Source organism: Cibotium barometz, chromosome 43, assembly GCF_041138505.1.
Source record: "Cibotium barometz isolate CiBa-2024 chromosome 43, ASM4113850v1, whole genome shotgun sequence".
Lineage (NCBI taxonomy): Eukaryota > Viridiplantae > Streptophyta > Polypodiopsida > Cyatheales > Cibotiaceae > Cibotium > Cibotium barometz.
The window spans coordinates 31,275,891-31,302,528 of record NC_141088.1 but is presented as its reverse complement, the minus strand read 5'-3'; the positions used below and the strand labels follow the sequence as shown (position 1 = coordinate 31,302,528).

At 43.9% G+C, this 26,638-nt stretch overlaps 1 protein-coding gene across 1 annotated transcript; it reads right to left on the bottom strand.

The window, feature by feature from the left end:
- Positions 1–1,798: 1,798 nt before the first annotated feature.
- On the bottom strand, positions 1,799–6,158 carry LOC147613814 (pentatricopeptide repeat-containing protein At3g03580-like). Its single transcript, XM_086781312.1, has 3 exons — positions 5,414–6,158; positions 4,865–4,935; positions 1,799–2,674 (listed from the first exon to the last, which is right to left on the bottom strand). Exons 1-3 carry the CDS (start codon positions 6,156–6,158, stop codon positions 1,799–1,801), a joined length of 1,692 nt encoding a protein of 563 aa, XP_086637438.1.
- Positions 6,159–26,638: the final 20,480 nt, after the last annotated feature.

Sequence of the window (26,638 nt, the reverse complement as noted above, 5' to 3'; positions counted from 1 at the left end):
GATGTTATGGCTCCTCACCGGAGGATGACAGCAGCCCCGTACACTCCATGTTTGACAGAATGTCCAGAAACCCTAATCTCCTGTGCAGCTTGATGTTGTATTGCCTTGGTGGACAAAGATGGCAGCCCCGTGCATTCATTCGATCCATGTTTGATAGAATGGCCAGAAACCCTAATCTCCGGCGCAGCTTGATGCTGTGATGTATTCCTAGCCTGGTGTTCCTCCTGCAGCTTCATGGCTGCCCGCCATCTGCTGTAGCGCCCAAGACAAAACATACAGGGCTCTCCTCATCAACGAGGAGGCCCTCCTTTTCTAGTTACCTGCCGCCTCTCTGTCAGGCGATTCCCTTTCTTAGCAGCCAATACTTCTTCGTCACCTTCTGGATAGCGAGCTGGCAGCCACGTGAAGCTCCCACATGGCCATTCTTTTTGTGGCCACGATTATCATTAATTTTATTTTATTCTAAGGCCTGCCTCCTCAACATTGCCTTACATACCAATACCCATGGCACATGGCCCCCTTTATCTTTATTGCCCTTGCTTTCACACATTCTCAACCACAACCTTCAGTGCCCATTGTATTTTGACGTGCCCCCACATATCAAGTGGTCGCGCACACATACGAGCTGATCTCACCTCCAGTGAACCTTACTCCAGACAGGCTTGTAACAAGCTGAACACCAAAGCAAAGGCAGCCTTAACCCTTTTTACTTTTTTCTGCCCATGCATCTGAGTTCATATGGGATGGTCTATGAGCTTCTTTCACTACATGGACGTGCCACAGCACGACATCGACCCCCTCTAAACCTGCACATCCTCCGGTATGTGCCACCAAGTTGCTATGTAGGCTAATCTTCTTCAAATCTATACTGATTTGAATGTCACCCTCATCTTCATCAAATTTTGACACGTTATCTTCAGCTTCTTCATCCTCTGAACCCACATTCTCATCCAAATCATTCTCTAGATCAGCCTCCCTTTTCTTGGCTTCTTCCAACTTCTTTCGTAGCTCTATTTCTGTTTGCTTCTTGTCAGCAAGGGCACTTCCAACAAGCAAATCTGTTTCAAGTCCGCTCCTTGTGATTTCCCCATGTATCTGCCTGCCCTGCTCTGCAGCTACTATGTTACCACAGGCCTTGAGAATGCATAAAAAGATGACCTTGTTTGGAATGACTCCTTCCTGATGCATTTTGCCATAAAGTTTAAGTGCAGGGAAGCTGTTTTCGCTCTCAGCATACCCTGCAATCAATGCACCCCAAGTCACAACATCTTGATTCTCTGCCCGCTCAAAAACCACACATGCCTCCTCTAGGCTTCCACATTTTGTATACATGTGGATAATGGTATTCTGGATGTCTGAATCTATGTCGTATCCATACTTAATGACTTGATCATGTATTATCTGACCTTGCTCTACCATACCTAAGCTTCCAGAGGCTTTCAACACACACAGAAAACTGACTCTGTCTGGCAGTATGCCCTTTAGTTGCATCTTCATGAAGAGCTCAAGGGGAAACTTTCCATCTGCATGTTGGGCATACCCTGAGATCAATGCCACCCAAGATACAGCATCTTTGTTTAATAGGTTGTCAAACACAGTATGTGCCTCCTCCATAATCCCACATTTGGCATACATATCAACAAGGCAGTTGCCAAGGAAATCATCCAATTCCAACCCTAGGCTTATTATCTGATCATGTATCAACATGCCTTGTCCTACAGCTTTGACACTACCACATACTTTCAAAACACACAGAAATGTGGCTTTATCTGGCCATACGCCCTCTTGATGCATAGTCTCAAAGAGTTGTATGGCAAGAAGGCCATGGCCATGCTGAGCATAGCCGGCAATCAGCACCCCCCCATGACACATAATTCCGATGCCGAAGCGTAGCAAAAACTCTGTGGGCCTCCACTAGGCATCCATATTTAGCATACATGTCAATCAAGGTGCTCCCAACAAGCACATCAGAATCAAGGCCAAAGCTAACTATCTGATAATGTATGAGCCTCCCAGGCTCAACTGCTCTGATGCCAATACAAGCTTGAGAAAATTCTGCATGGGCTGAGATGATGGCATTCCACGTGTAAACAGTTGGGTTTGCCACTTGGGAGAACACTTGATTGGCCTCTGTTAGGCTCCCACAAGAGGCAAAAAGGCGTATGAGATGGTCTGCCAAAGCTGCAACTGTGTTGAGGCTATAGATGACCATGAGGGAATACAAGTTTCTGCCTGTTGCTAGATCTTTCCTTCTACTGCATGTCTGCAGAAGGCCATATATGGTTTCCCTTGACGATGACGATGACGACGATGATGATGATGATGATGATGATAATGATAATGAAGGCCCTTGTGTTTCCATGAAATTTGAAGCTTTACGTGTACCTTGGAAAGGTTCCTGCTTATACAGCAGGATGGCCATGCCTCCGCCAGATCCAAAGAACCGACCATATCTTGACAGACCCACAGAGCAGAGCAGAGCAGGCACAGGAAGGAGAAGAGGGAGAGAGAAGGCCCCAGCCCTTGGCCTCTTGCACTTGTGCATCCATTTGCACTCTAGGAGTGGATCTAGATCCAAATGCTTGTGCATGGTTTGCTGGCTCCTCCTGAAAGGTAGAACTCGACCACGCTGGACCAGCACATGCATCAAGGGCACTAACAAAGGTGACCAGATCTGGCATCAATCCATGCAACAGCATGAGATCAAACAGGAAAAGTGCATGACTACCTTTCCCACATTGAGCATATGTAGCAATCATAGCAGTCCAAGAGACGGAATCATGGTGAGACATGCTGTTAAATTCTCTTTGAGCATACTCTAGCTGCCCACAATTGCCATACATGGTGATAAGAGCCGTACCCACTGCAATATCCATTTCAAATTCACTGCCATACATGCAAGCATGCATCCACATACCTGCTTTGAGAGTGGATTATTTAGCCCTGTTTTTTCAAAGAGTTTCTTTCAGATATTCCGACAATTAGAGTACAAAGAAGTGTCCACCTTTCCGGCATTCATAAGTTCTTGAGCATTCTAACTGTTTTGCAACTTGTAGGGAAGACCTCAAGTCAATACAAGCTCCTCACCTTCCTCAGCTATCAAAAAGGTCGAGTGTCGTAAGCCCTTGAGACAAAGAGTTAGCTTCAAGTCACTACAAGCTCCTCTCTATCCTTGGTTATTGGAATAGATGAGTGTCATAGGCCCTTGAAGTGGCAGGAATGGATCAAGTCATTGCAAGCTCCTCTCCTTCCTTAGCTGTCGAGAAGGATGAGTGTCACAAGCCCTTGTTGCCCATTCTACAGTCCTAAGAGAGAACTACAAGTCTATACAAGCTCCTTGTTATCCCCTTCTCTTGAGGTGAACAAGTGTCATAAGCCCTTGTAATCCTTCTTCTTCCCTAATAGTTTTATTATGGAAGACTACAAGTCCTATAAGCTCCTGGCTCTCTCTTTTCGAGAAATGCATCAGTGTCATAGGCCCCTATAGCCTTCTTTGCTTTGTCTGCCATTATTTTTACCTCCTTTGCATCCTTGTCATGCTTTAGAAGTTCTCCAAGCAGCTAAGATATAGCATCATTATAGTATATTTCCTTCATTTTTGTACCTGCCTTTCAGAAAGCCCTGATTGTGTATCTATTTGCTCTAATTTTCCTCAAGCATCATCTTGATTTGTATGTCATCTTGCATGTATCCATACATTCCAGATATCATATCGTTTTTCATCCAGCATTCAAATCAGATAACATTACCTTTGTTTTCCCACTTCACCCAGCCTTCTTTCGACTGCCTGTTGCTGTTGCATGTAGAGCACAAACGCCTGAAACATCTGCATGGTGTTGACGTCCGGACGAAATCCTTGCTGCTCCTGTTGATCACCCATGATTCCCCTTCTACTCTCACCCCAGCTGTTTCACGTCGGGTTCACCAATGCTGTCGTGACGTGTGCGGTCTAGCCGGGAACACACTGGGTGTCTGGCTGTGAGAGTTACGTTGTTGAACTTCAAGGGGCATCATCTGCAGAAGCTTGCAAGCCAATCTCTCTAGATTCTCTAGATAGGCAAAACATAACAGTGTTTCAACTGCCCTGAGACACGGGCATCAGCATCAAAAGAAAATACAAAAGGAAACTCTCAAGGGTTCCCCTCCTCTGGTAAACCACAGCATCACAGCTTCAAGACCCTGATTCTCAAGCCGGTGCAGTTGAAATCATGTGAACCCAAATCAACATAGACATGGTGATCATGCTTATCTAGGTCCCATAAACTAAGTATATATCTTATGCTTTCCAAATGCTCCTCCATGCTCTTCCTGCACTCTTTTGTCAACAGAGGCTCAAGCTGATTCACCACTGGTTGAGGTATGGAGGTATAATGATGTAGTTGATTATTATTCACGTATGCTAGACCCGTTCCACTTGTCTTGACAAGAGTGTTTTTCTTGAATACAATGATGGTATCCAAGCCAGGAGCATATACTGAGGAAACATACACGATTTCTGAGTGTTGGAAAAGTAAAGTGACTGGACAACGATGGCCCCGCAGCTAGATGTTATGGCTCCTCACCGGAGGATGACAGCAGCCCCGTACACTCCATGTTTGACAGAATGTCCAGAAACCCTAATCTCCTGTGCAGCTTGATGTTGTATTGCCTTGGTGGACAAAGATGGCAGCCCCGTGCATTCATTCGATCCATGTTTGATAGAATGGCCAGAAACCCTAATCTCCGGCTCAGCTTGATGCTGTGATGTATTCCTAGCCTGGTGTTCCTCCTGCAGCTTCATGGCTGCCCGCCATCTGCTGCAGCGCCCAAGACAAAACATACAGGGCTCTCCTCATCAACGAGGAGGCCCTCCTTTTCTAGTTACCTGCCGCCTCTCTGTCAGGCGATTCCCTTTCTTAGCAGCCAATACTTCTTCGTCACCTTCTGGATAGCGAGCTGGCAGCCACGTGAAGCTCCCACATGGCCATTCTTTTTGTGGCCACGATTATCATTAATTTTATTTTATTCTAAGGCTTGCCTCCTCAACATTGCCTTACATACCAATACCCATGGCACATGGCCCCCTTTATCTTTATTGCCCTTGCTTTCACACATTCTCAACCACAACCTTCAGTGCCCATTGTATTTTGACGTGCCCACACATATCAAGCGGTCGCGCACACATACGAGCTGATCTCACCTCCAGTGAACCTTACTCCAGACAGGCTTGTAACAAGCTGAACACCAAAGCAAAGGCAGCCTTAACCCTTTTTACTTTTTTCTGCCCATGCATCTGAGTTCATATGGGATGGTCTGTGAGCTTCTTTCACTACATGGACGTGCCACAGCACGACATCGACCCCCTCTAAACCTGCACATCCTCCGGTATGTGCCACCAAGTTGCTATGTAGGCTAATCTTCTTCAAATCTATACTGATTTGAATGTCACCCTCATCTTCATCAAATTTTGACACGTTATCTTCAGCTTCTTCATCCTCTGAACCCACATTCTCATCCAAATCATTCTCTAGATCAGCCTCCCTTTTCTTGGCTTCTTCCAACTTCTTTCGTAGCTCTATTTCTGTTTGCTTCTTGTCAGCAAGGGCACTTCCAACAAGCAAATCTGTTTCAAGTCCGCTCCTTGTGATTTCCCCATGTATCTGTCTGCCCTGCTCTGCAGCTGCTATGTTACCACAGGCCTTGAGAATGCATAAAAAGATGACCTTGTTTGGAATGACTCCTTCCTGATGCATTTTGCCATAAAGTTTAAGTGCAGGGAAGCTGTTTTCGCTCTCAGCATACCCTGCAATCAATGCACCCCAAGTCACAACATCTTGATTCTCTGCCCGCTCAAAAACCACACATGCCTCCTCTAGGCTTCCACATTTTGTATACATGTGGATAATGGTATTCTGGATGTCTGAATCTATGTCGTATCCATACTTAATGACTTGATCATGTATTATCTGACCTTGCTCTACCATACCTAAGCTTCCAGAGGCTTTCAACACACACAGAAAACTGACTCTGTCTGGCAGTATGCCCTTCAGTTGCATCTTCATGAAGAGCTCAAGGGGAAACTTTCCATCTGCATGTTGGGCATACCCTGAGATCAATGCCACCCAAGATACAGCATCTTTGTTTAATAGGTTGTCAAACACAGTATGTGCCTCCTCCATAATCCCACATTTGGCATACATATCAACAAGGCAGTTGCCAAGGAAATCATCCAATTCCAACCCTAGGCTTATTATCTGATCATGTATCAACATGCCTTGTCCTACAGCTTTGACACTACCACATACTTTCAAAACACACAGAAATGTGGCTTTATCTGGCCATACGCCCTCTTGATGCATAGTCTCAAAGAGTTGTATGGCAAGAAGGCCATGGCCATGCTGAGCATAGCCGGCAATCAGCACCCCCCCATGACACATAATTTCGATGCCGAAGCGTAGCAAAAACTCTGTGGGCCTCCACTAGGCATCCATATTTAGCATACATGTCAATCAAGGTGCTCCCAACAAGCACATCAGAATCACGGCCAAAGCTAACTATCTGATAATGTATGAGCCTCCCAGGCTCAACTGCTCTGATGCCAATACAAGCTTGAGAAAATTCTGCATGGGCTGAGATGATGGCATTCCACGTGTAAACAGTTGGGTTTGCCACTTGGGAGAACACTTGATTGGCCTCTGTTAGGCTCCCACAAGAGGCAAAAAGGCGTATGAGATGGTCTGCCAAAGCTGTAACTGTGTTGAGGCTATAGATGACCATGAGGGAATACAAGTTTCTGCCTGTTGCTAGATCTTTCCTTCTACTGCATGTCTGCAGAAGGCCATATATGGTTTCCCTTGACGATGACGACGACGACGACGATGATGATGATGATGATGATAATGATAATGAAGGCCCTTGTGTTTCCATGAAATTTGAAGCTTTACGTGTACCTTGGAAAGGTTCCTGCTTATACAGCAGGATGGCCATGCCTCCGCCAGATCCAAAGAACCGACCATATCTTGACAGACCCACAGAGCAGAGCAGAGCAGGCACAGGAAGGAGAAGAGGGAGAGAGAAGGCCCCAGCCCTTGGCCTCTTGCACTTGTGCATCCATTTGCACTCTAGGAGTGGATCTAGATCCAAATGCTTGTGCATGGTTTGCTGGCTCCTCCTGAAAGGCAGAACTCGACCACGCTGGACCAGCACATGCATCAAGGGCACTAACAAAGGTGACCAGATCTGGCATCAATCCATGCAACAGCATGAGATCAAACAGGAAAAGTGCATGACTACCTTTCCCACATTGAGCATATGTAGCAATCATAGCAGTCCAAGAGACGGAATCATGGTGAGACATGCTGTTAAATTCTCTTTGAGCATACTCTAGCTGCCCACAATTGCCATACATGGTGATAAGAGCCGTACCCACTGCAATATCCATTTCAAATTCACTGCCATACATGCAAGCATGCATCCACATACCTGCTTTGAGAGTGGATTATTTAGCCCTGTTTTTTCAAAGAGTTTCTTTCAGATATTCCGACAATTAGAGTACAAAGAAGTGTCCACCTTTCCGGCATTCATAAGTTCTTGAGCATTCTAACTGTTTTGCAACTTGTAGGGAAGACCTCAAGTCAATACAAGCTCCTCACCTTCCTCAGCTATCAAAAAGGTCGAGTGTCGTAAGCCCTTGAGACAAAGAGTTAGCTTCAAGTCACTACAAGCTCCTCTCTATCCTTGGTTATTGGAATAGATGAGTGTCATAGGCCCTTGAAGTGGCAGGAATGGATCAAGTCATTGCAAGCTCCTCTCCTTCCTTAGCTGTCGAGAAGGATGAGTGTCACAAGCCCTTGTTGCCCATTCTACAGTCCTAAGAGAGAACTACAAGTCTATACAAGCTCCTTGTTATCCCCTTCTCTTGAGGTGAACAAGTGTCATAAGCCCTTGTAATCCTTCTTCTTCCCTAATAGTTTTATTATGGAAGACTACAAGTCCTATAAGCTCCTGGCTCTCTCTTTTCGAGAAATGCATCAGTGTCATAGGCCCCTATAGCCTTCTTTGCTTTGTCTGCCATTATTTTTACCTCCTTTGCATCCTTGTCATGCTTTAGAAGTTCTCCAAGCAGCTAAGATATAGCATCATTATAGTATATTTCCTTCATTTTTGTACCTGCCTTTCAGAAAGCCCTGATTGTGTATCTATTTGCTCTAATTTTCCTCAAGCATCATCTTGATTTGTATGTCATCTTGCATGTATCCATACATTCCAGATATCATATCGTTTTTCATCCAGCATTCAAATCAGATAACATTACCTTTGTTTTCCCACTTCACCCAGCCTTCTTTCGACTGCCTGTTGCTGTTGCATGTAGAGCACAAACGCCTGAAACATCTGCATGGTGTTGACGTCCGGACGAAATCCTTGCTGCTCCTGTTGATCACCCATGATTCCCCTTCTACTCTCACCCCAGCTGTTTCACGTCGGGTTCACCAATGCTGTCGTGACGTGTGCGGTCTAGCCGGGAACACACTGGGTGTCTGGCTGTGAGAGTTACGTTGTTGAACTTCAAGGGGCATCATCTGCAGAAGCTTGCAAGCCAATCTCTCTAGATTCTCTAGATAGGCAAAACATAACAGTGTTTCAACTGCCTTGAGACACGGGCATCAGCATCAAAAGAAAATACAAAAGGAAACTCTCAAGGGTTCCCCTCCTCTGGTAAACCACAGCATCACAGGTTCAAGACCCTGATTCTCAAGCCGGTGCAGTTGAAATCATGTGAACCCAAATCAACATAGACATGGTGATCATGCTTATCTAGGTCCCATAAACTAAGTATTTATCTTATGCTTTCCAAATGCTCCTCCATGCTCTTCCTGCACTCTTTTGTCAACAGAGGCTCAAGCTGATTCACCACTGGTTGAGGTATGGAGGTATAATGATGTAGTTGATTATTATTCACGTATGCTAGACCCGTTCCACTTGTCTTGACAAGAGTGTTTTTCTTGAATACAATGATGGTATCCAAGCCAGGAGCATATACTGAGGAAACATACACGATTTCTGAGTGTTGGAAAAGTAAAGTGACTGGACAACGATGGCCCCGCAGCTAGATGTTATGGCTCCTCACCGGAGGATGACAGCAGCCCCGTACACTCCATGTTTGACAGAATGTCCAGAAACCCTAATCTCCTGTGCAGCTTGATGTTGTATTGCCTTGGTGGACAAAGATGGCAGCCCCGTGCATTCATTCGATCCATGTTTGATAGAATGGCCAGAAACCCTAATCTCCGGCGCAGCTTGATGCTGTGATGTATTCCTAGCCTGGTGTTCCTCCTGCAGCTTCATGGCTGCCCGCCATCTGCTGCAGCGCCCAAGACAAAACATACAGGGCTCTCCTCATCAACGAGGAGGCCCTCCTTTTCTAGTTACCTGCCGCCTCTCTGTCAGGCGATTCCCTTTCTTAGCAGCCAATACTTCTTCGTCACCTTCTGGATAGCGAGCTGGCAGCCACGTGAAGCTCCCACATGGCCATTCTTTTTGTGGCCACGATTATCATTAATTTTATTTTATTCTAAGGCCTGCCTCCTCAACATTGCCTTACATACCAATACCCATGGCACATGGCCCCCTTTATCTTTATTGCCCTTGCTTTCACACATTCTCAACCTCAACCTTCAGTGCCCATTGTATTTTGTCGTGCCCACACATATCAAGCGGTCGCGCACACATACGAGCTGATCTCACCTCCAGTGAACCTTACTCTAGACAGGCTTGTAACAAGCTGAACACCAAAGCAAAGGCAGCCTTAACCCTTTTTACTTTTTTCTGCCCATGCATCTGAGTTCATATGGGATGGTCTGTGAGCTTCTTTTACTACATGGACGTGCCACAGCACGACAACGCGTTTCATACACGCGATAAATTACGAACGCGTGTATGGTCGCGCTTGTATTTGAATAGAATCGGGCGCGTGTATTTTAGCATTTAAGTTCGCGTGTATATTTGCATTTATCAACGCGTGTATAAATGCGTTTATATACACGCAGTAATACACGCATCTATACACGGTAATATTCACGGATTAATACACGCTATCATACACGGATTAATACACGCCACTATACACGGATTAATACACGCATGGCAGAGAAAAACTGAATTCCTTTACAAAATTAAAAACTATTTTCTTTAAACCATCTCATAGTACATTACAGTATACATCATTACACAATCCCACTACATGCATTTACAACAATGAAATATATTCAAAAATAAATCATGCATATGAGATGATAGAAATGTCATCAATTTAGAACGTACAGTGACGGATTGGTTAGGGTTCGATCTCATCTTCAATAAGATCCATCCTTGCCAAACGATCAACATCAATATCCATTTGATCAATTTGTAAGGCTACGATTAAATTTATTCCACTATCGATATTCTGTACTCCATTGATAATGGTATCGATGTCCTGATCATCCTCATCAACATCACCATCATCCTCAATGGTAGGGTCATTCTCATGATCATGAGAAATGGCATGCTCATCCTCATTATCATGATCATCTCTTATTTCTTGATCATCGATCACAACATCTTTAATGGCATGTTCGACATCATCTTCATTGTGGCTTGTTACATCCTCCATATGCTCCATATCAGTGAATGTATTATACATCACTTTGGAACGTGGTGCAATAGGGATGACGTACCACCATTTGATGTCATGCACCATTGGTAGATAGATAACCTACTCAAATACACATAGTACAGTAATTAATTAGCATATCAAAAGTCAAGGCGTACGCGAGCTTAGATATATATGTACATGAAACACATTAGTAAAAAAATGCATACCTGCTCACATTGTTGTGGCAATACGAGCCTATCTTTCTTTGTTTGCCAGAACTTTGTAGAGTCAATAGTTACATATCCACTTGCATGGCGTTTTATCGTTGCATCAGGCCCTTTTTCCACCACGTTCATTTGCCATTTGACATCCAAAACATACACAAAGAAGCGAACGAAAGTCAAGCCTAAATATGTCTTGGATTATGCCACAATAATCATCCATTTTTCCATTAGCTCCCTCAAAGCTACTAATGACACCGCAATCTTGTGTATTTCTCTTTTCATCAATTCTTTGTGTTCGAAAATGCTTGCCTTCACACCATATAGCATTGAACATAGTGCACTGGACCAAAATAGAAGCAATATTTGTGTAAGCAATGTGAATAAATATTAAAAGCAAATCACTTACAACTAATGCAAAACATTAGTTCTATGTACCTTTGATATGCATCCTCGTGCATACTCCCATTCTTCCACCGTGATATGCAGCCCCTCGTCGCTCTCTGCTCTCTCCATTTCCTCATGCAACCAATCAACATGGATATCATTCGAAAGTGTTGCTAGATGCTTAGGGTACGCCTTCCGAGAGCCATGTTGCCTCCGAAAGAGAGCTCTTTCTGCTTGCCTTTTTGTCTTTGCATCCTCATATCTTGTAACCCATCTGCTCATCACATCACTATTAAGGATACAAGTGAAATTGAGATCATCAATCAATGTTCTGTCAATTACTTTACTCTGTCCTTTTCCTTGAGGCATAATAGAGGTCATCCTCAAGTCCTCTTCAGTGCTCCATAGTCGTGGCAAAGAGCTGTCCACCTGACCAAGAAATTCTGAAATATATACAAGAGACTCTTGTATCAACCAACCCTCGGCCATGCTTCCTTCAGGCGTTGCACGTTGCCTCACAAATTCTTTTAAGGTCTTCATGAAGCGCTCTAGGAAGAACATCCAACGTGCATGCACAGTACCACATAAAGCGATTTCGTCCACTAAATGCACAATGAGATGTAGTTGACTTGTGAGAATGGTTCGCGGAAAAGTCTCCTCTACCAAACAAACCACCTCCACTGCCATAACACGTGCATCATCCAACGTGGCTGGATCAATTGCTTTGGAACTAACATATCTGAAAAATAAATAAATAGTACGTTATACCTCATGCACGTTCATTTGCAAGGTATAATGAAGGGTGATTTGACATGGGTTTTACATACCTCACAAGCTCGCCCATCTTATAAATACATTTTTTCAAACTCTTATTTGCACAATGGTCGATGCTAGTAGGTAGTATGAACTGCGCACATAAGAGCACATGTATGTATGGTTTATGGCATTACAAAATTTAATTTCAACGTACGTACAAGACTTGGAAAACACTTACTTGAAGCATCTTGTGCCAATCGTGGGACTTCAACCCATATAGTTGCTCAACGCCTCTTTTCTTAGTGGTTGTAAAGGCTCCCTTCAATGATCTCATGCATCTAGTGGGAGTATGCAAAGTGGTGATGGCCTGCTTTACCTGCTTCTCCTCTTTCTTTGATATAATCCATGGTGCAGGCGGAAGACGAACGTGCCCACCCACCTCTCGTGGCCAAGCTTGACGCATACGTCCTGCGACCCGCAAGTCCTCACGTACACTAATATTGTCTCGTTTACCAATAATATGTTCCCAAATACCAGATCCCACATTCTTGAAGATGTGCATGGGATCAAGAAGATGGTTGATCTTAAGATGGGTCCAATATGGCAGCCGAAAAAAAATGGAGTACCTACACAAGGGATTGCTCTATGTGACCTTTAATCCAATTAGAGACTACACAAAACAAGATTGAAAAAACATTACTATACCTGTTCATGCCATCTGGAGGAAGAATAGTTGTAGACTCCCAAATACGCTTCCAATCTTTTGCACGAAGTGTTTGTGGAGGAATGTTACTCTTACTAGCAACATATTTAGGATGATCTGAGGGGAGAAATCGATGATGATTATCGAATATAGTCTTACACAAACCGTCAGCATACTCATGTACTAACGAAGGGCCACAAACAGGACATGCATGTTTACCCGATGTTTTCAAACCTGTTAAAATATAAATAAAAGTTAGAATAATAAAGTCAATATGTATAATTAATATATATAGCCAATAGTAATAGAGTAGGGAGGTAATTAGAATTCTTACCAGAACAATCGCTGTATCCTGGAAAGTCATGCATTGTCCACATCAACACTGCTTTTAAGTCGAAGTGTCGAGAGGAGGGAGGCCTACTAATGTCCACCACCGCAACACCTCTCCATAGTTCCTCCAACTGTATGCGGTGCTTTTGAAACCAAATGGATTCACTCCATCCATACCCAGGCCAAGTCTCAAGTTTCTGGGCTCTGTTTTAAAGCTGGGCCACTCATCTTCAATATGCTTCCAAGCAGGAGTGTCTGCGGGAATTCTCCACATGCCATCATCCGATCGATGTGAGGAATGCCATGACATGAGCTCTGCTATGGATTTGCACTTGAACATGTGTTTGATGCGAGGAATTATAGGAAAGTGTCACAAGACTTTACGAGGTACATCAAAACTCTTCATATCTGTTCTGTACCTTGCTTCACCACAAGTGGGACAATGTAGAGCCTCCTTATGCATCCCACGAAAGAGAATGCAATCATTGATGCATGCATGTATGTGATCATAATCCAGTCCTCCAAGAGATGTCACATAGCGCCTCGCTATGTCTCTTGAGGTGGGTAGTCTATTTTCCTTTGGAAGCATGTTTGATAATAGCCTGCATCCAATATCATCAATTATAATTAGTCTTAAATCCTAAACCTTAAACCACTAATTCAAATTTGTAAGTTAGAATGCTTACTTCAATAATGCATCAAGACTTGCATTGCTCCATCCATAAACTGTTTGTATATTGAGTAGTTCAAGTGAAGCACGTAAAACAGAGAATGTGCACCCTTCAAACACCGGTGTCGATGAAGCCTTGTAAAGATGCTCTTGTTCCATATCATCGTCGTCTATACCTTTGGGATCATCCTTAAAAAGATTCCGCACCATATCATCAAGCACCACCTCTTCCACAACTTCGTGGGGTGCAGGGCTATTGTCATCCCTTTCCCACTCATCTCTGACAATAGATCCCGAAGCTCCAGCATCATCTCGTCGACGCTTTGCGTGCTCTCATCGCGCATAGGGTACCATGTTAGGGTGTGGTACTGCATCCTGCTTCAATTAGAGTTTATATATTACAACTCTATTAATTTAATTTGGATACAATGAGTCATTTGAATACCATCAATTTACATCTACTCACCTCTAAACCTGTTTGATTCCATTCTCCATACATGGAGATGTGATTCAAGGTAATTCGACGTGCTCGTACAATGCATCCTTGACATCGATTACACATACATTTGATCCGTTGTCCCAACCACACATCGCGATTACGATGACGCATTGTCTCATCTTCCCCAGAACTGCTTGAAGAGGTTGATGATATCCTGTGTACAAACCAGAAAACACAAACTCATAATATGTTTTTAATGACAGTATAAAAATCGCGTGTATTGACGCGGCTGTTTCCTAAAAATTACGTGTATTAACGCGGCTATTGCCCTAAAAATCGCGTGTATTAACGTGGGTAATTCTTGCAAAACGCGTGTATAAACGCAGCTAAATTCTCATACACGCGAACATACACGCGTTTATAAACGCGACGGTCTGTTTAAACTAAAAATAGCCCGCCTTCCCTAAATATAGATTTTGAACTAACATATCAACACTGCTTTCGTTTTCGCCTCTTCCAACAGAAACGAAATTGAGAAGAGAAGAGAAGGAGCACACACGGGAGCAGAGAAGGAGCACACACGGGAGGAAACCGAGCAAGAAAGAAGACTCACTTTTTCAGAGGTGAGTCAGTTTGTCCTTTGCCTTGTCTCCTTCCTCAGATTTGTTTATGCTATTTTCTCTTTGCTTTTTGGGTTTGTCTCCGTCCTTTTGCTTCTGTGCACACGATTGGGTGAATGATTCTGACAGGGGCGACAATGGACCTTTTATAAGGACACTTTGTCTTTGTCGGAGGTCGGTCCTTTTGAAAAAAAAATTTCGCAGGTCGCGTGTAGAAACGCGTGTAAAAGCGCGTGTACCTTGTCTGCAGAGTCTGTTAACGCGAATATACACGCGTTTTCTGACGGGTATATACACGCATTTTTTGACGGGTGTATACACGCGTTTTTGCACGGGTTTCCTGTTTCTATGATTTGCAGGCAACACAACTCACTTGAATGATGATATTTGTGTGAGTCAAGAGACAGCCCATGATGTGCTGCAGGATTTGTGTTGCAGGTTCTTTATGGATATTCCAGGTTCTTCATCCGATCCATTTGCGTACAGCAATTGGCTGATGGAGATGCTGAATCATTTTGGGCGCCATCCTGGTCCAGTTGAGCTTACACAGTATATGTATGCCCATCCCCCTCCTTCCCTGCCTGGTGTCTATACCCCTACCGCGAGTATCCAGGGCACTCCAGTGCCGTCTATTCCTACGAGTCCGATGAGACGGCATGCAGCTTCTCCGCTTCCATGTCCACCGAGGAGACATACCTCATCCCAGACACACTCACGCACACCCTCACAGCCACCATCACGTGCTCCCTCAGAGCCACCGTCACGTCAGGGCTCACAGCCACCGTCACGTAGACAATCCCCTAGTCGTGACTCCACCCGCAGCAGCAGTAGGAAGAGTGGGAGTGGAGGATGCGGCGGGTGCTTTGGTGGGGGAGGTGGGGGAGGTGGGGGAGGTAGTAGGGCACGTGGTGAGAGAGGAGATAGAGGGAGAAGAGTTAGAGGAGACAGTTCGGAAGAGGAGGAGATGAGAGAGGTGGAGAGAGTGGTCTGCTATGATGTGACCGATAGGGGCGGGATAGTGATGGATGCAAGGGGGAGGGAGGTAATGGAGTACATGCGTGGGGTAGTATCAAACTCATATAGAAATTGTTTTATTAAATTTAAAGATCAAAATAGCCGATTAGTTGGGGAGGTGATAGAGGCTGTACATAGTCGGTACCCCAATCCCCCACATGCTACATTCTCGGATGTATGGGGAAGGACGCGAATAAGGGAGATCTTAAGTAATAAAAGATCTCACCTTAAAAAACTCGCGTACGATGACCGGCTAAATGTAGCTGCGGGTGGCTATCCTGCCGAGAAACCTGCCCCACTGCGCACAAACGCGAGTGGAAGGAGGCAAAGAAACGAGCAGAGGGTGGCGTGAAGAGCAGGCAGCATGTGGAGGCACGACGGATCCAGATGGAGACCATTGGATCTTCGCATTTCGGATCTGGCGGCATCGAGTCATGGGAGGTAGAGTTCGTAAGTATCTTGCCACTTTATTTGATTGTTTACTTAATTCATTGATTCTATGATTGTTTTAATCTTACAAATTGTGTTGATTATAATACAGCGACGGGTTACGGGGAGGAAGCCCACAACCCACGATACTGCGTATGCTCGCCGGCATAGCAGACGTGACACGTGGGCCATCTTCAAAGCCCCGAGGGACGTATTACGGACGCGCAGTTTGAGATAGCCATGAGACCATACGATCGACAGGTACTTGAAAATTCTAAATGAATGATTTTGGTTTATTGAATTACATATATATATACTTATATACTATATATTACTTGAACAGGCACAAGCTGCTGATGATCCACCTGCCGCCACTGCAGAGGGTGGACGTGAGCACTACTCATCGGACATTCCGACCGATGTGAGCTCATCTGAGCATGGAGGGAGCACCGAGTCATCATCTGGGTCTGAGTAGTACTCAGACTTATAGTATCACATTCCATATTGAGGATGTGGTTGTATATATTTTTTTGTAAACTAAAGCCATGGGCTACTTCGAGATATGGACTCCCTTGTATACATGTATGAAATTTTGATAGTAATATTGAATCGTGAATCGATAGTATTACATTCATGTCTGTCTTGAATCGTGTATTGACAATGTATGCATTCATGTCGTTCTTGTCTTAATCTCCCTCGTGCATATGTTCTTCGTGGATGGTCTAATGCACAAAAAAAAAAATCCAGAGAGTGTTATTGGGTGCTGGAATGCTGGAACAGTATTCAGGCACCAAATAGCACTCTTTGGATTTTTTTTTTGCTCTCTGTTCGCGTGTATAAACGCGTCAAAACTGCTAAAACTGGTGTGTATATACGCGGATAATCTGTAAAATACGCGTGTATTAATGCGTCAAAACTGACAATTATACGTGTATAAGTGCATCTAAATTAGAGAAACGCGTGTATAGACGCAGGTATCAACGCGTCTGAGCACATCTGACCTGAACAGAACGCGGCTATACAGCCGTGTATAAGCGCGTCTAAATTAAAGAAAGGCGTGTATAGCCGCATGTATCAACACGTCTGTGAAAAAAACGCGGCTATACACCCGTGTATAAGCGCGTCTGAGAGGTCCTATACATGCGCTTTTACACGCATGTCTGTGGCCGCGATGATACATGCGCTAGTACACGGGCCCGCTACTTTTTTTCACAAGTCATTTTTAGCAGCTAGGAGCGCGGGTATGAGCCCGATCCCTTGTAGTGTCTATGCTCTTTTTGTGGCCTGCTCCCTTCTTCTTGCCCAACTCCTTAATGTGCTTTAAAAGAAGTTGTTATGTATGGGCCAATCTTTGTCTTGGTGTTCGGGGGCGGCTGACTTTGCCAACTTGATCCTTGATATTATTATATAGGACCTCTTTCTAGGCCACTTTCGTTCTTGCTTTTGCTACTTTCACCAATCCATATGCCTTCACCATGAACCGCATACGCTTATGTCGATCCTCGTCTAGTGTCCGTGTGATCTTGAATTCCTTTGCCCTACCTTTGAGAGGGCCGAATTCCTTTATGAGGTCTTCTTCATCTTCTGTCTTGAATTCGCCCTCACCTTCCACTGGTAGCTTGAACACCTTTGCCATGTAGAGGGGATTAAAGGCCCCTCTTCTCATCCAATGGAAGTGTGCTGGTGTCGGGGACACATCTCCTGAGAATCTGGTCAATGCCCATTTTGTAGAGCTACCCAACCACTACCATGAATGGCTTGCTGTAGAGAGTCAGCTTCTTTCTCTAATCTCTAGACATGTACTCCAGAAAGGACGAGGAAAAAGTGTGCATCTAGGAAATCGTCTTCCACCCATTCTAATTCTTCTCCTATTTCTAGTCATGACACGAAGTCTCCCACTGTTTGCATGCTTCTTCTCGGGGGTGTGCCTTATGTTGAACTCAAATTCTTGTAACAAGAGCATCCATTTGGCCAACTTTCATGCTAGGTCTGGTTTGTTTATTAAGTACAGAAGAGCTTTATGATCTACATGAAACTCAAACATCTTACCTAGCAAGTAGCGCCTAAACTTGTTGATGGAGTAGATCATTCCCAACAATGACTCCTTCTTTGTGGTGGAGTAGTTCTTTTCCAATCTGGACAGCCTCTTGCTTGCATACTACACTGGTTTGTACCATCCCTCCTGTGCTTCCTACATCAGAGCACTCCCAATGGCCACATCCAAGGCACCCACAAACACATGGGACACTAGATCATAGTTGGAGATCATAGTTGGGCTCTTGGAGGATGGGCGCTGCTGATAGTATCTTCTTGCGATTTCGGAATGCCTCTTGATAGGATCCGGACCAAACATATTCTGCATCCTTCATCGTTAGGATATATAAGGGCACTGCCACATTATCTAGGAACCTCATGAACCTATTATGCCACGTGATTAGCCCTAGGAATCTTGCAAGCTCTTTGGCAAACTTTATGGGAGGCTGCAGCTTCACAATGACTATGACCTTGGCTGGATCCACTGCAAGCCTTTCTGTAGACACTATATGTCCCAAGAGATATCCACTAGCACACTTGGTTGAATTTAGGCTCAGTCTGGCCTCTTGCACTTTTCCAGGCACATTGTGAGGTGTGTAATGTGTGGTCCTCCTACACTTCTCCAAGCACATTGTGAGGTGTGTAATGTGTGGTCCTCCTGCACTTCTCCAAGCACATTGTGAGGTGTGTAATGTGTTCTTTTTTCTTCCTAAATACACTAAAGTCATCCATAAACACTTTCATGACGCTCATGAAGGTGGTCAGATATTCATAGAATATTTCCTGAACCATCCTCTAGAATGTATTAGGATCATTTTTTAGCCCAAATGTCATCACATTGGAGGCAAATGCTCCCCATTCTTTCATAAAAGCAATCTTTTTTTTATCATTCTGGGTCATTTGCACTTGATTGTATCCACTAAATCCATCCAAGAGAGAATATGTTTCATGCCCCACTACTGCATCCTGCAAGGAATCAATCAAAGGCAATGGAAACAGGTTGGATATAGTGGAAGAATTCAGCTTATGGTAGTTGATACACACCCTAAGCTTCCCATTATTTTTTGGAATGATGACTACCGATGATAGCCATTCCGCCCAATCCACATGATAGATGAACCCCACCTTTAATAATTTGTCAATTTATTCCTTCATTTGTTTGGCATAGTTTGGGTTCATCCTGTACCTCCTCTACCTGATTGGGGTTGCATCTTCTTTTAGGTTAATTTTATGCTAGTAGAAACTTGAATCAATCCTTTTCATGTAAGAATAGTTCCAAGAAAAGACATCCTTGTAGGAATTAAGCAATTCCAGGAGCCTCCCTCTGATATCCTGATTCAGTTTGGCACTAATCCTGACTGTCTTGGGTTCCTAAATCATCCCCTATGTTCACCTCCTCAAGCTTGTCTTCTTGAACTCTAAAATTTCATTTCCTGAGCTTGGCTTCCTCCTGTTTTAGAGCCACCATGGCTTTTTCCTCTTCTACCTGTAGCTCTTTCACATTATCCTGAGTATCCTCTTCCTCTCTACAAGTGATTTCCTCATTGAATATCACTTCAAGATGAGCTACCAGGACCTCTGGGTCATACCTTTGCGAAATCCTTTCTTTGTCTACTTCAAACATTGAAAGCAAATTGGATTCTCCTTGTTGAACTACAGATAGAATACCTAATAGTTACCTAATAGTTGCTTAGTCGGATATATGTATCTTTGCTCAGTCGGATTATTGCTTAGTCGGACTATTGCTCAGTCGGATTGTTGATCAGTCGGAGTTTGTTATGATCTGGATAGTCGGATATTATCTGTTAATGTCTTGTGACATTCTAGTTACAACTGTTTAAAACTGTCTGAAGGTCGCCTATTTATAGGGGCTTTGTAGTCGTCTTTTTTGGGAAGTAGTGAGTAGTAAGTACTAAGAGAAGAAGGAGAAGGCAATGTATGACTTATCTTGATCAATCAGATATGGTATTTCAGTTCTGTTCTGTTATTCTCTATCTTGTTTAGCGAATTTCTATTCAATTTGTGTTCTCTATGTTCAGTTTATGTTTAGTCTGATATGGTAATTGAAGCTAGTGTTACCTAATGGAGGTGTTTTGCTGTGTCAGTAGTATTTAGTCGTGTTGTGTTTATGGACCCTAAACACATTGGCGATCCTGCTGGTCCCGTTCTGTTACGAGAAGGGAAATGAATGTCAGAGGGGGACAAAAGAGTAGGAAGGGTTTACTATACCAGGGCTCAGGCCCGAATTGGTAACCCTGACCCGTTTCATTATGCTGACGAGGGTGAAGATGATCAGGAACACCAAATCCCTGAAGCTGTTGTTGTAGGCCAGGGGGGGGAAAGTTCAGTTGCACCAGAGAGGAGGCTAGTGGGGGGACTTCTTGGCGCCCTAATCCTGACAGGAAGGTCTGCAGGAGTTAGAAGGAGTCTTCAGTTCAACCCATTAAAGGGGGCAACCAGGCAAAGACCTAGGAAACCACCTCAGCCACATCCCATGGCTCAACAACTACCCAACCCTAGGGTGAAAGCAGCTAAATTCAGTGGAGGATCTAAGGAGGATGCTGATTGTCATGTAGCTCAGTTTGAGACAAAATGGCAAGCAAATGGGTATACTGTGTTGTACAATGATGCAGTTAAATTGCAGCAATTTGCAGCAACTCTTGAAGGGAAGGCCATGAGTTGGTTTAGCCAATATGGCATACCACACTTCCCAACATATGATGATCTTAGAATAGCTTTTTTACAGAGATTCAGGAGGGAAAAGACTCCAACAGACATTTTAAGAAAACTCCGAGACATCAGACAAAAGAAGATGCTTGTAGAGGACTATGCTCAGAAATTCAGAATTCTGGTGGAAAGGTTACAGGGAAATGAGAGACCCACCAATGAGATGCTGGCCGGTTATTTTCTGAAAGGATTGAGAAGTGGGTTGAAAAATGCAGTGGCTAGCATTGATATTGCAGGTGGAATTAATGATTTGGTTATTGCAGCTGCTAGAGTAGAGAAAAGACTTGGAAGCGGCAAGGGCAAACATACCAGAAAGAATGATTCGGATTCAGATGACCAGCCAGAGTCAGCATCAGATTCTGAGCAGGAGGATTCAGAAGCAGGATCCGACAGTGAGGAAGAAGAGGTGAAGACAAAGAAAAAGCACAAGACCAAAGCAAAACCATCCAAAGAGGAGGATTTGGTAAGTAAATTGAGAAAGATAGGTTATTCTGTTGCAGCACCAAAAGAAAAGAAGTTCTGTGAAATTTGTGATAAGGATGGGCATACGACAGCTTTATGTTGGTATAATCCCAAGAACAGGGGTCAGACTACACCTTATGCAGGAAGAGGCAGGGGTGAGGTTGCAGTAAACCAGGCTGTTCCAATTCGGGGCAGAGGAGGATTTCAGAGACCAAGAACTGATAGACCACCATTAAGGGAACAGGAAAACAATGAAGGAAGGCAGGCAAGAGTCATGCCTTGTGTTTATTGTTCAGCACCAGATCATTGGATAGGGCCAAATTGTGCCTTATGGGTAAAACATAGAGAAGAAAGAGGTGTCCCAGTGCTTAGGTATAATCAGAATAACCAGCAGGGGCAGCAGCAACCTCAGAATCAACCAGCAGCTCAAGCAAATGTAATCATGATTCAATTAGAAGATGAACAGGTACAGCTCCAGCAAGGTCCAAACATACCTGAGCAGCAAAGCAAAAAGCATACTGAGGATACTGAGGGTATTGAGGATATTGAGGTATTGGCTGTTACCAGGTCTAAACAGAAAGGACCAATTGATTGGAAGGAACAAAAAGGCATCAGGGACCAGGTACAAAGAAGAATTTTGAAGAATCAGGATAAGCAAGAAGAATCGGAGTTGGAGGATGCAGAAGAGTTAGTTCTGCATCAGTCAGAAAGCAATGTGAAGATGAAGGATGAAAGGGATAAAGATTGGTTTGAGGTACTCATCAATTCTCCCTTGCAATTGTCATTAGATCAGTTGTTAGCTTTGGTTCCAGCATTTAAGGAAAGATTACTTAAAAGACTTCAGGATCAGCAGTCAGGAGATAATCCGACTTTGGTTCCAGCAGTTAATAGCATTGATCCAGCAGATGTTGACTTTGTGGTTCCTGTCATTAAGGTTGAGTACCAGGGCAGGGTGTTTGATGAAGTTCTTTTGGATGGAGGATCAGGGGTTAACATTCTCCCTGAAATTATATACAAAGAAATGGGTGCAGCAAGTTTAGCCCCAGCACCATTTCAGGTGAAAATGGCAGATCAAACCAGGGTGCAACCATTGGGAATTTTGAAGCAGCAGGAAATTGAAGTTGCAGGTATGGGATTCTTGGTAAATTTTGTGGTAATCAGAATGTCAGAATCACAATCACCTTATGAAATGTTACTGGGTAGGCCTTGGTTTAGAATGGCTAAAGTTAAACAGGATTGGGGCTTGAATGTGGTGGTTCTGACCAAGGGGAAGAAGAAGATTACTGTAACCATGCAGGGTAAGCGGAATATGTCTCTTAAAGAAAAGCCATTGTTTGCACAGACAATTAATCTTGCTGCAGAAATAGAAGATGATGAGGAGGAACAGTTTTTAATGGCTAATCCAACAGTGGTGCCATTATTTGATGTTGATGTAGAAAGAATATTGCAGCCTGTGGAATATCAGAATCAGGAAGAGTCTGAGTTCTTGCCAGGTCAAGAGATTGAAGGGACAATATTCAGACAGTTGCTAGAACAGCAAACTGTGATTGCTACCAAGGAACAGATGGAACAAGAGCAAAAGGAGGCAGGAGACATGGCTGTAAGGATTTATGACAAGAAGTATGGCACGTCCAGTCGGGTTAAAGAAGATGATCTTAAGGAATTGAATTTGGGTACAGATGCTGCACCAAGGATGGTGAAAGTAAGTGTGCAGGTGGAGGGACAATTTTTGGAGGATCTTTTGCAGTTGTTACAGGACTATATAGATGTCTTTGCTTGGGAATATTCTCAGGTCAAGGGTATAGATCCTGCATTACATCAGCATCGGATTAATTTAAGAACAGATGCAGTTCCAGTGGTACAGCAAAGGTATCGGATGAATCCGAATTTTGCATTACAGGTGAAGGAAGAAATAGATAAGTTGTTAGCAGTAGGGTTCATTAAACCTGTGAGCCAGGTGACATGGTTATCTCCAATCATTGTGGTGCCTAAGAAAAATGGGAAGCTGAGAGTATGTGTTGATTACAGGAAACTCAATGCCGCAACCATAACAGATCCTTTTCCAATGCCATTTTGTGATGCAGTGTTAGATGCTGTAGCAGGTCATGAAATGTATAGCTTTCTGGATGGATTTTCAGGTTACAATCAGATTAGTGTTGCTGAGGAGGATCAGCATAAGACTGCTTTCATTACTGAGTTTGGTGCATATGATTTTACGGTCATGAGTTTTGGTTTGAAAAATGGACCACCATCCTTCAATTATGTGGCACATAAGGTTTTTGAGCCACACTTACAAGACTTCATGAGAGTCTTTGTTGATGATTTCTCTGTTTTTGGTAAGAAGGACTTACATCTGCTGCATCTGAAGTTGTGTTTGGAGAGGTGTAGGCAGTTCAGACTGGTCTTGAACCCTTTCAAGAGTGTGATTGCTGTGAAGAGTGGGATTTTGTTGGGTCATGTGATCTCACAGGAAGGCATGGCAATTGATGTGAAGAAGGTTGAGGCTATTCAAACAGCAAAGTCTCCTACTAATGTGAAGGAAGTAATGAGGTTTGTGGGTCAGATTAAATGGCATGCTAGGTACCTCAGATATTTAGCCAATATTTGTGCACCATTGACCCATTTAACTAAGAAGGATGTTCCTTTTGTGTGGGCTGAGCCTCAAGAGAAGGCATTTCAATTGTTGAAGAAGATGGTAGCTGTTGCACCAGTTTTGCAGCCACCAGATTGGACTCTACCTTTCCATATTTTTGTTGATGCCTCAGATGTAGCACTAGGGGCAATTCTGATGCAGGAGAAGGTGAAAGGATGGTACAGGCCAGTATTTTATGCCAGTCGGATATTATCATCTGCAGAAAGGAATTATGCTGTGACTGAAAGAGAAGCTTTGGGGATGGTATATTCCTTGAATAAGTTCAGGCATTATTTGTTGGGGAACAGGGTAATATTTCATGTGGATCACCAAGCTCTGCTGTATCTGATTAAGAAGCCATTGTTGACAGGAAGATTAGCCCGGTGGATGCTTTTGTTACAGGAGTTTGACTTTGTGATTGTCCACACTCCAGGAAAAGAGCATGCTATTGCTGATTATTTTAGCAGGTTGGAAACTGGAGAAGCACCAAGTGGGGTGGATGATGATCTACCAGATGCCCCATTGTTTGAAGTTCAGGCTGCTGAGTCGGATTCCTGGTATGACCAGTTTTTGACATTTTTAACTGAGGGATTTATGCCAGTAAAATTTACTCCAGATCAGAGAAGGAAGTTTGCTTTAAGGAGTAGACCATTCTTAGTGATTGCTGGAGCATTGTACAAAAAGGGCATTGACCAGGTGATAAGAAGATGTGTACCGGAGTATGAACAGAAGGCAGTAATTCAGGAAGCACATTCCGGAACAGCAGGCGGACATTTCTCAGGGGATATTACTGGCAAGAAAATATTGCAGGCTGGTTTGTGGTGGCCTACAGTTTTGAAAGATGCCCATGACTATGCCAGGAGATGTGTGATTTGTCAAAAGCTTGGACAGCCAGATAATTCAGATAGGATATCAGATCATCCTATTTTGCCTTTGGAACCATTTCAAAAGTGGGGAATTGATTTTGTGGGACCTGTCAAGCCAACAACTCCAAGAGGTAACAGGTATATTCTTGTTGCTACTGATTATTGTACAAAATGGGCTGAGGCTGTAGCTCTGAAGGATAACAAGGCTGCAAGTGTGGCCAAGTTCTTGTATCACAACATCATGACCAGGTTTGGGTGTCCTGTAGAATTGGTCAGTGATAGGGGAACTCACTTTTTGAATGATGTAGTTTCTGAACTAACAAGAACTCATATGATTATGCACAAAAAGTCTACAGCTTATCATCCCCAGGCCAATGGACAAGCTGAGAGTACCAATAAGACATTGGTAAGAATCCTCAAGAAGATTGTGCAGGATAACCAGAAAGATTGGGACTTGAAGCTGGACTCTGCTTTGTGGTCTTATAGAACAGCTTTTAAAGTTACCACAGGGATGACACCCTTCAGGTTGGTATATGGATTAGAAGCAGTTGTGCCTATGGAATTTGTGGTACCAAGTTTAAGAGTAACTGCTGAGAAAATGTCTCCAAGTTTGTCAGTGAAGTACAGGAGCAGGTATTTGATGCAGTTGGAGGAGGACAGATTAGTTAGTTCTTACATCACTGAGGTGATTCAAAGAAGAAGACAGGCTTGGGTGACTATGAATGTCAAATTTAAGGTGTTTCAGGTTGGTGATTGGGTGATGGTGTACAATTCCCGGTTGGGACCTCATCCTGGTAAGTTAACACTGAGATACAAAGGGCCTTATCAAATTGTTGAAGATCTGGGGCAAGGAACCTTTATTGTGGCTGATGTTTTTGGAACTAGGGTTGAGAAACCAATTAATGGGTTCAGGTTGAAAAAGTTTCAAGGCACACCACCACATTTGGATTGGGCAAGTTCAGCATTGATACAGGTGGAACAGGTGAAAATGGATCCAGAAGAAAGTCCGACAGTACAGGGATATGGGTCTGCATCGGATTCGGACTTAGTCGGATTTTGCTGGGTCGGATCTCAGATCGTCGGAGTTTTTGAAAATTTTCAAAATTTTGCATGGTGCCTTGATTTGAGTGGTGAGTGGACACTTACGGAGAATATCATTTCGAGGCAGCCGGCGTTTGATCGCACTTTTCGCGCGTACCAGAGTGTGCGAGGTCCTTTCTTTCCAGCATCCATGCAAGACCATTCGCGCATTTTCTTTGCGCTCTCCTTGCACTCGCCCATCGCCATGCCGAAAGCTAAGAGCTCTGCCGGCATGCAACCACCAGCGGAGGACGAGCAGAGGGATGTTCTGAAGAAGAGGCTTCGAAGGAAGGGAGCACCCATGAGAGTTGAGGTTAGCAGCTCGGAGGAAGAGGAGCGTGCGGCTGAAGAGGACGATGAGGTTCCTACACCGTTGTCTACCAGCAAACTCACACAGTCGCTGATGGACCCCTACACCGACTTCAAAGTCGAGCTCGACAAGGCAGCACCCGCGAATGCAACATGGTTGAAGCAGGTCGGTTTGCGGGAGTTTGCAGGCTTGCCATGGGATGACTGGAGAAATAATTTCTATGCTAAAAGTCAGGTGGAGATACTCCGAAAAACAAAAGGCGCAATTTCTTCAAAGGTGAGTCTTACTGTGGAAATGGTTGCCGAAGTATTTCAATTACCCTATGTTTCGGATACTGTCATTCCAA

Bases quoted from the DNA above. Each gene is read 5' to 3' on its own strand.
- LOC147613814 (XM_086781312.1), bottom strand. From the start codon at position 6,158: ATGGAGGAGGCACATACTGTGTTTGACAACCTATTAAACAAAGATGCT. The intron at 4,936-5,413 runs GTATAGATTTGA...CGTGGCTGCCAG, and splicing joins TGAGGGTGACATTCAAATCA to CTCGCTATCCAGAAGGTGAC. The intron at 2,675-4,864 runs GTAACTAGAAAA...GATTGATGCCAG, and splicing joins GCCTGACAGAGAGGCGGCAG to ATCTGGTCACCTTTGTTAGT.